A 10,410-nucleotide genomic window follows, 5' to 3' on the forward strand; every position below is an offset into this window, starting at 1 on the left:
AGTGGATGAAGTAACTAACAACCCTTCTCTTTAATCTGAACCATTAACAGCTGTTCCTAGTGGATGAAGTAACCAACAACCCTTCTCTTTAATCTGAACCATTAACAGCTGTTCCTAGAGGATGAAGTAACCAACAACGCTTCTCTTTAATCTGAACCATTAACAGCTGTTCCTAGAGGATGAAGTAACCAACAACCCTTCTCTTTAATCTGAACCATTAACAGCTGTTCCTAGTGGATGAAGTAACTAACAACCCTTCTCTTTAATCTGAACCATTAACAGCTGTTCCTAGTGGATGAAGTAACTAACAACCCTTCTCTTTAATCTGAACCATTAACAGCTGTTCCTAGTGGATGAAGTAACTAACAACCCTTCTCTTTAATCTGAACCATTAACAGCTGTTCCTAGTGGATGAAGTAACCAACAACGCTTCTCTTTAATCTGAACCATTAACAGCTGTTCCTAGTGGATGAAGTAACCAACAACGACTCTTCTCTTTTTTTCAGGACCAAGTTCCTGAGTGACAAGTGGATGTTCCAGAAAGGCTTCCTGAAGGAGTCAGACATCATGGTAAACAAACCCTGGTAGGTCTGAACAAACCCTGCTGGGTCTGTGTCTCTGAATAAACCTCTTGTGGGTCTGTGTCTCTGAATGAACCCTGCCGGGTCTGTGTCTCTGAACAAACCCTGGTGGGTCTGTGTCTCTGAACAAACCCTGGTGGGTCTGTGTCTCTGAACAAACCCTGGTGTCTCTGAATAAACCCTGGTGGGTCTGTGTCTCTGAACAAACCCTGGTGTCTCTGAATAAACCCTGGTGGGTCTGTGTCTCTGAATAAACCCTGGTGGGTCTGTGTCTCTGAACAAACCCTGGTGGGCCTGTGGGTCTGAACAAACCCTGGTGGGTCTGTGTCTCTGAACAAACCCTGGTGGGTCTGTGTCTCTGAACAAACCCTGGTGGGTCTGTGTCTCTGAACAAACCCTGGTGGGTCTGTGTCTCTAAATAAATCTTGGTGGGTCTGAATAAACCCTGGTGGGTCTGTGTCTCTAAATAAATCCTGGTGGGTCTGAATAAAACCTGGTGGGTCTGTGTCTTTAAATAAATCCTGGTGGGTCTGAATAAACCCTGGTGGGTCTGTGTCTTTAAATAAATCCTGGTGGGTCTGAAATGACCAGTCTATAATTTTAATGGTAGGTTTATTTGAACAGTGAGAGACAGAATAACAACAAAAATATCCAGAAAAACGCATGTCAAAAATGTTATAAATTGATATGCATTTTAATGAGGGAAATAAGTATTTGACCCCCTCTCAATCAGAAAAATGTCTGGCTCCCAGGTAACGAGCTGAGATTAGGAGCACACTCTTAAAGGGAGTGCTCCTAACCGCAGCTTGTTACCTGTAAAAAAGACACATGTCCACAGAAGCAATCAATCAATCAGATTCCAAACTCTCCACCATGGCCAAGACCAAAGAGCTCTCCAAGGATGTCAGGGACAAGATTGTAGACCTACACAAGGCTGGAATGGGCTACAAGACCATCGCCAAGCAGCTTGGTGAGAAGGTGACAACATTTGGTGCGATTATTCGCAAATGGAAGAAACACAAACGAACTGTCAATCTCCCTCGGCCTGGGGCTCCATGCAAGATCTCACCTCGTGGGGTTGCAATGATCACGAGAACGGTGAGGAATCAGCCCAGAACTACACGGGAGGATCTTGTCAATGATCTCAAGGCAGCTGGGACCATAGTCACCAAGAAAACAATTGGTAACACACTACGCCGTGAAGGACTGAAATCCTGCAGTGCCCGCAAGGTCCCCCTGCTCAAGAATACATATACATGCCCGTCTGAAGTTTGGCAATGAACATCTGAATGACTCAGAGGACAACTGGTGAAAGTGTTGTGGTCAGATGAGACCAAAATGGAGCTCTTTGGCATCAACTCAACTCGCCGTGTTTGGAGGAGGAGGATTGCTGCCTATGACCCCAAGAACACCATCTCCACCGTCAAACATGGAGATGGAAACATTATGCTTTGGGGGGGTTTTTCTGCTAAGGGGACAGGACAACTTCACCGCATCAAAGGGACGATGGACGGGGCCATGTACCGTGAAATCTTGGGTGAGAACCTCCTTCCCTCAGCCAGGGCATTGAAAATGGGTCGTGGATGGGTATTCCAGCATGACAATGACCCAATACACACGGCCAAGGCAACAAAGGAGTGGCTCAAGAAGAAGCACATTAAAGTCCTGGAGTGGCCTAGCCAGTCTCCAGACCTTAATCCCATAGAAAGTCTGTGGAGGGAGCTGAAGGTTCGAGTTGCCAAACGTCAGCCTCGAAACCTTAATGACTTGGAGAAGATCTGCAAAGAGGAGTGGGACAAAATCCCTCCTGAGATGTGTGCAAACCTGGTGGCCAACTACAAGAAACGTCTGACCTCTGTGATTGCCATCAAGGGTTTTGCCACCAAGTACTAAGTCATGTTTTGCAGAGGGGTCAAATACTTATTTCCCTCATTAAAATGCAAATCATTTTATAACATTTTTGACATGCGTTTTTCTGGATTTTTTTGTTGTTATTCTGTCTCTCACTGTTCAAATAAACCTACCATTAAAATTATAGACTGGTCATTTCTTTGTAAGTGGGCAAATGTACAAAATCAGCAGGGGATCAAATACTTTTTTCCCCCACTGTATGTCTGTGTCTCTGAGCATGTCTTCATCTAGTGCTCCATTGTCTATTTGTTTGTAGTTTTCTCTTAAAAGTGCAATATGAAGCTCAATGGGCGACCTGACCAAACTCACATAGAAATGTGAGTTATAGATCTGTCATTCTAATTGGAAGCAAGTCTAAGAAGTAGTAGATCCGTTCTATGTGCTATTTCTGTGCTTCCTGTCCTTAAGTGTAGTTTTGCGTCTTTTTACTTTCGGTTTGGTACCACAGCTTCAAACAGTTAAATACTATATATTTTGTTCATTGAAAATATGTTTCACAGCGGTTTAGATGGTACAATGATTTTGCACATTGCTTGTTTTGTCACAAACTGATATCAGGCGTATATTGTAGAATTTTAGCAACCAGGCAATTGTGGGGTGATTTCTGTATATTGTGCCTTTTTAAAGGTTGTATTTTGTTTTTATTTATTTAATTGGTTGTCTATTTCTCTCTCTCTCTCTCTCTCTCTCTCCCCCCAGGTGGTGGAACCTGAAGCTGCAGGGGTTGAACCTCTCTGCTCCTCTGACCGTCCTGCCCACGGTCAGCTGTCAGAAGACCATCAAGATCCTGAAGGAGAAAGGCTTTGACCAGGCCCCTGTAGTGGACGAGGCTGGGTGGGTGTCCTCCTTCACTGTCTCATCTCCTGCCTCTTTCATTAACCAGCGGCTGTATCCCAAATGGCACCCTATTCCCTTCATAGGGCACTAATGTTGACCATGTAGGGAATAGGGTGCCATTTGGGACATATCCATTATCTTTGTGTCGCTTACTAGTTCATGACGAAGAAATTAAATTATTGTAGATTATTGAATTATTGAAATAACCCTGGAATTCAATTCATTAGTATTGTTGATTTGTAAATGTTATAAACCCATGTTTCACTTCTGGACACTGACCATCTGATTCAAGTAATTCAACTGTTCTGGTGACATAATCCATGGGTTAGTGTTGTTCTGCTGCTAAAATAACAGTGTGTGTGTGTGAGTGTGTAGGCTGGTCCTAGGAATGGTTACTTTGGGGAACATGCTGGCCTCTGTGCTGGCTGGGAAGATTAAACCCTCAGACCCAGTCAACAAGGTGATCTACAACCAGTTCAAACAGGTCAGTCACACACGTGTTCGCAAGCACACTTTTTCTGTAAGTATTGTAAATAGGTCTCACACACACTGAAACCACCAATGTTTGTTTATATGATGAAACGGTCCTCTGTATCTTACGTCTGACTGATAACCTCCCGTCTCATCTAATTCTCAGATCCGTTTGACTGATAACCTGGGGAAGCTGTCTCGTATCCTGGAGACAGACCATTTTGCCCTGGTGGTACACGAACAGATCCAATGTAAGTCTTTCTGCCTGCTATAATGGTGGAGAACATGTTGCGATAAGATGGAGAGAAGGTTCATTGACCTTTTCTGAGGGCAGTAACAAGGTGGTAAGGTGGCTGGTCTGAACCCATTATAAACCAGCCTGGTTTAATGTCTGCTGTGTGCATGTAACTGGTATACAGGACATTCGGAAAGTATTCAGACCTCTTGACTTTTTCCACATTTTGTTACGTTACAACCTTATTCTAAAATGGATGAAATAAATAAAAGTTCTCATCAATCTACACACTATCTCATAATGACTGAAAACTGAAAAACGGTTTCAAGAACTTTTAGCACATTTATAAAAAATGTAAAAACACCTTATTTACATAAGTATTTAGAACCTTTGCTATGAGACTCAAAATTGAGCACAGGTCCATCCTGTTTCCAGTGATCATCCTTGAGATGTTCTACAACTTGATTGGAGTCCACATGATTTGGAATGACACACATCTGTCTCTATGTAAGGTCCCACAGTTGACAGTGCACATCAGAGCAAAAACCAAGCCATGAGGTTGAAGGAATTGTCCGTAGAGCTCCGAGACAGGATTTTGTCGAGGCACAGATCTGGGTAAGGCTACCAAAAAATATCTGCACCATTCTTAAATGGAAGAAGTTTGGAACCACCAAGACTCTTCCTAGAGCTGGCCGCACGGCTAAACTGTGCCTTGCCAGGGAGATAACCAAGAACCTGATGGTCACTCTAACAGAGCTCCAGAGTTCCTCTGTGGAAATGGGAGAACCTTCCAGAAGGACAGCCATCTCTGCAGCACTCCACCAATCAGGCCTTTATGGTAGAGTGGCCAGACGGAAGCCACTCTTCAGTAAAAGGCACGTGACAGCCCGCTTGGAGTTTGCAAAACAAGATTCTCTGGTCTGATGAAACCAAGGTTGAACTCTTTGGCCTGAATCCCAAGTGTCACCTCTGGAGGAAACCTGGCACCATCCCTAAGGTGAAGCATGGTGGTGGCAGCATCATGCTGTGGGGATGTTTTTCAGCGCAGGGACTGGGATCGAGAGAAAGATGAACGGCGCAAAGTACACAGAGATCCTTGATGAAAACCTGCTCCAGAGCGTTCAGGACCTCGGACTGGGGCGAAGGTTCACCTTCCAACAGGACAACGACCTTAAGCACACAGCCAAGACATTGCAGGAGTAGCTTCCGGACAAGTCTAAGAATTTTCTCAAGTGGCCTGGACTTGAACCCGATTGAACATCTCTGGAGAGACCTGAAAATAGCTGTGCAGCGATGCTCCCCATCCAACCTGACAGAGCTTGAGAGGATCTGTAGAGAACAATGGGAGAAACTCCCCAAATACAGGTGTGCCAAGCTTGTAGCGTCATACCCAAGAAGACTCAAGGCTGTAATCACTGCCAAAGGTGTTTCAACAAAGTATTTGGGGAAGGGGCTGAATATTTAAAGGGTTTGAATATTTATGTAAATGTGATTTCAAAAAACAAACATTCTTAGCATACATTTCTAAAAACTCTGTTTTTGCTTTGTCACTATGGGGTATTGTGTGTAAATTGATGAGGGGGAAAAAAACGATTTAATCCATTTTAGAATAAGGCTGTAACGTAACAAAATGTGGAAAAAGTCAAGGAGTCTGAGTACTTTACGAATGTACTGTATGTGCCAGTCTCAAAGTCCTCAGTTGTTTGGTCCCAACATTGATTTGGGCCTGCAACCAACCATAACCCCACCCTCCCCTGGTCCAATGAAGGCTGTAGGAGGGAGCTAATGCCACCCTCTCTATCCTTCCCTCTCTCCTACTCTCAGACTTGACGGACGGCTCCCCCAGCCTGAAGCAGATGGTGTTTGGTGTGGTGACGGCCATCGACCTGCTCAACTTCGTCACAGCCAGGGAGAAGAGGGAGAGGTCCTTCTCTGAGTGCAGTGACCTGTGACCCTGTCCCTGTGACGGCTGGGTCATGTGCGCACAAACACCTCGTGTACACACACCTCATGTACACACACATGGAACACATTAATTTCCACATACAGCTCACGACCATACACAAACACACTGTGATATTAATGACAATATAAAGAATACGAGGTCGTATGAACTTGATTGGTGAACAAACTGCTGTTGCTCCTTTCTCATGACATGTGAGTCATTTAGCAGATGCTCTTATCCAGAGCGACTTACAGATAGCGAGTACATACATTTTCATACTGTTTCCCCCCAACTGGTCCCCCGTGGGAATCCAACCCACAACCCTAGCGTTGCAAGCACAATGCGTTCATATGAAAGTCTTAAATCTTTGCTATATTTTGATAGCTTGATCATAGAATGTAGACACTGTCTACAGAGGGAATTGCCATGTTTCTCTGTAATGTTTATTCAAATGATCAGACTGTACACCTTCCCATGTACTGAATCAATAATTGTGAAACCAATCTTTACTGAAAAAAAACTGTTTTAATTGTGAAAACATCAATCAACGCATTTCAACGCTATGCATAATGACAAATAAGTATTTTACTGTGATTGTATTCAATTAAAACAAGTAGCTTCTTAGCAAAGAGCAATTTCTCAAGCAAGACTTTAGCTAGGACAGTGGGTGTGGTCTGAGTGGGGCGGGGAAAACTCAAAACTAGCTGTTTTTGGCAGAGAGGATTGGAACATTTTGCTGTTGGTCTATTAAAAAATGTATCGCATGATGTCACCATGGAAAGTCAAAACTCCCGCCCATGCAAACCTGCTGATTAGAAGGTCCTGTGTTGATTGCATTTTCAACCAGCAACTATCAGAAAATAACACTAATCAAATTTCTTCACATTTTTACAGTGTTAGTTTCATCAGCTGTATGATATAAAACACAGGAAAAACTGCATTTTCAGTTTTTCCTGTCGCACCAAAACAGGCTGGAATTTCAGGCGGTCTTTTCAAACAGCTCTTACACTAAAAGGGCATTGTAATTTTCAAAATTTAAATTTGAGTTATTTAGCAGACGCTCCTATCCGAGTGATTTACAGTAATGAGTGCATACTTTTTCAATCAATCTAATGTATTTCTAAAGCTCTTTTTATATCTGTAGATGTCACACAGTCCTTATAAAAAAACTCAAAGAGCAATGCAGATGTAGAACATATGAATTGTACCGTCCTCTTCAACATCATACTTAATGAAAAATCAGAGGTTTTGTTCTGGAATGGTCAAATATGTCTAGCTAGTAGCTACCAAAATATCTTTTTTTACAAATATGTCCAGCTAGTAAGTACCAAAATAGCCTTTTTGACAAGATCATATGAAATGAAATAGTATGATTGATATGCCAGTATAATACAAGGTCAGAGATCATTTGGAGTGCCAACAATGTATTTGTACGGTTGTTTTTGCTTTTCACTTTGGATGTATCAGAGTAAAAAGTCTTATCGGGATTTGTGTACTATAAAATCACTTTATAATCTTATGAAAAATAAAGTTGTTAAAACATCTCTGAATTTATATTTGCTATGCAATCATTTTATTTGTGTGTATAATGTGTATAGTGAAAATGCATGAGCTTTTAATAGCAGTTTGAGATTCTAATTATGTTGACCCTAAGCCATTACCTGTTTAACATGTACAAAGTGGCTGCGTGGCCGAATTCTCTGGACATCTCTTCTCGATAGCTAAACAACCGAACCTTCTGTGATAAAATGTATAGCCGAGCTGTGCATATAAATAACAGAATCAGCAGTTATACCACCCTACCACTAGGTGGCAGTGAAAGAGCATATATTTGGTTGGTCTAACGTTACATGTATGACTGCTCTTGAGTCTACTTGGGCTTGCAACAATTTCGTTATTTAAGATACTGTTTAGGGTTTTAAAGGGTACATCCATTTTTGGACTTTAATTAATTACATTTCTTGAATACAATTTATAAATGCCCCATGAGCTTAGTTCAACTGACATACCACAACAGACGCTCTACCAGGGGTATTCAACTCTTACCCACGAGGTCCGGAGCCTGCAGGTTTTCTGTTCCACCTGATCATTAATTGCACACTCCTGGTGTCCCAGGTCTAAATCAGTCCCTCGTTAGAGGGAAACAATGAAAAAATGCAGTGGAACTAGCTTTGAGGTACAGAGTTGAGTTTGAGGGCTGTATATCATCCAAACATGGTTAAAACCATAATATTGATATCATGGATGGTGAGTCCTCGCATAATTGTCAGTCTTGTAGGCTAGAAAATTCCTTCAACCGTGCAAACAGCATCTCTCGCAGACAGAAAGCTGTTTAGTTATTACATTGTAACACATTATGACCAATCCAAATCACACTTCAAATATCAATGGAACGTATAAGCTCATTGATCATTTCAGCCAATGAAATATAGGCCGCTCATTGAGTTTTGAATAACAGTGACTTATGAATGCCTAAACTAGTCCATTCCTGAAGTATTTTAGCTACTGTACAACTAGCTATAGTAAGGGTAGGCAACACTGCTCCTGGACTGCCACCTGAGACTGGAAGATCAGGTGTATTGAAGTTAGGCCATCACTGAACTGACCAATTAGCTCAGTTGGCCAGGTGTGGTGTCAAGCTGGAACACTATCCTGCAGTACCAGGAACAGGGTTGCTTGCCCCTGAGCTAGAGCAAGCACACAGGCCCTAAGCAAGGCCTCTAAAGGCTTCCTTCTTTCTTTCCTTATATCTATCCAGCCTTCCATCCTTCCTTCTCTCCTTCCATCTTTCCTTCCTTCCTTCCATCCTTCAGTAGTGGTGGTTCAGTGAATCACACTTGTGTGGTGAGTAACCTTTCCAGAGGTCCAAAACACCAATTTAGCTCAGTGTGCTAAACAGTCTTGTTGTGCACCTGGATTCAAACCTTGTCTACCACATTTCCTTCCTTTCCTATTTCCCTACTCACTATCGTTTTGTGATCACCTAAAGGAAGGAATACAAATCAGACCGTATTGGTAACGTACACAGTCGGCATAATAAAAGGTATAAAAGGTGCAGTGAAATGCTTGTGTGCTAGCTCCCTGAACATTCCAGTACAATAATCCATATCCCCATACGTCCCCAACACCCTCAGGTTAGCCCCAGGTTAGGATACACACCGCTGTTCCAACCAGAGCTGACGATGAATAGCCTGACCTGTCTAGCGTACTGTAGGATATACACAGACCAGGGCTTCCATTGTCTGGACCATTGATAAAACCCTCTCTGCCCCTAAACCTGCTGACAGGGCTGTTACAAGGCCCAACCCCCGCCACGTCCGGCACCCCTAACCTCTTCCCCATCCCCCCTCTGGCCTCCATCCAGCCCCACAATGTCCCCTAAGCACTCGGCCCTGGCCGAGGCCGGTTGGTCTTGGCGGGTGAGTCTGTGGGCTGGAAAAAGGGCCTGGCTGGTGCTTTGTGTAAGCCTCTGTGCTGGACCGGGTGAAAGCCCAGCGGGATTAGGTTAATACAGCAGTGAACAAGGCCCGGAGGGAAGTCACCGGGAGAGGGATCAGAGCCATGGGAACTGGGGGTGGGTGCAGTGGGCGTGGAGGGGTCTGTTTGGGTGCATAGCTCCTCTCTGAGTTTTTAGGCTTTAATACACACACACACACACAAGTGTTCAGACACAAACACACACTGGTTCAGACACACACACACAACACACACAACACACACACACACACACACACACACACACACACACACACACACACACAATGGTTCAGACACACACACACACAAGTTCAGACACACACACACACTGGTTCAGACACACACACACAATGGTTCAGACACACACACACACACAAGTTCAGACACACACACACTGGTTCAGACACACACACACACACACACACTGTTGCTTTAGAAACGATTTTGCACGCTATTTCACACAATGATACACACACACACACACACACACACACACACACACACACACACACACACACACACACACACACAGAGATCAGACAGACATAAACAAACAACGGCTTTCACACACACACACCACACACACACACACACACACACACACACACATACGCACATCAATAGAGACAGAAACTGTAAAAAGGCTACTGTATTTATTCATGTACATGACCCATGATACTGTAGGCTACATAACCCTGGGCCTAACATGACCCATGATACTGTAGGCTACATAACCCTGGGCCTAACATGACCCATGATACTGTAGGCCACATAACCCTGGGCCTAACATGACCCATGATACTGTAGGCTACATAACCCTGGGCCTAACATGACCCATGATACTGTAGGCTACATAACCCTGGGCCTAACATGACCCATGATACTGTAGGCTACATAACCCTGGGCCTAACATGACCCATGATACTGTAGTCTACATAACCCTGGGCCTAACA

At 43.6% G+C, this 10,410-nt stretch overlaps 1 protein-coding gene across 3 annotated transcripts in view; it reads left to right on the top strand.

Moving 5' to 3' along the window:
* LOC115180906 (cystathionine beta-synthase) overlaps positions 1–7,534 on the top strand; it is a 41,283-nt gene extending 33,749 nt beyond the window's left edge. For 2 of the 3 annotated variants that reach the window (XM_029743065.1, XM_029743066.1), the window contains 5 exons: positions 507–584; positions 3,192–3,326; positions 3,705–3,813; positions 3,967–4,051; positions 5,860–6,105. In XM_029743065.1, the coding sequence (XP_029598925.1) occupies positions 507–584; positions 3,192–3,326; positions 3,705–3,813; positions 3,967–4,051; positions 5,860–5,987 (535 nt within the window). In that variant the 3' untranslated portion in view covers positions 5,988–6,105. Of the gene's footprint in view, positions 1–506; positions 585–3,191; positions 3,327–3,704; positions 3,814–3,966; positions 4,052–5,859 lie in introns of all 3 variants that reach the window. The other variant, XM_029743064.1, reaches the window with a different exon arrangement.
* The last annotated feature ends 2,876 nt before the right edge of the window (positions 7,535–10,410 follow it).

The sequence above is a fragment of the Salmo trutta genome, unplaced genomic scaffold (assembly GCF_901001165.1).
Source record: "Salmo trutta unplaced genomic scaffold, fSalTru1.1, whole genome shotgun sequence".
In the NCBI taxonomy this organism is placed as follows: domain Eukaryota; kingdom Metazoa; phylum Chordata; class Actinopteri; order Salmoniformes; family Salmonidae; genus Salmo; species Salmo trutta.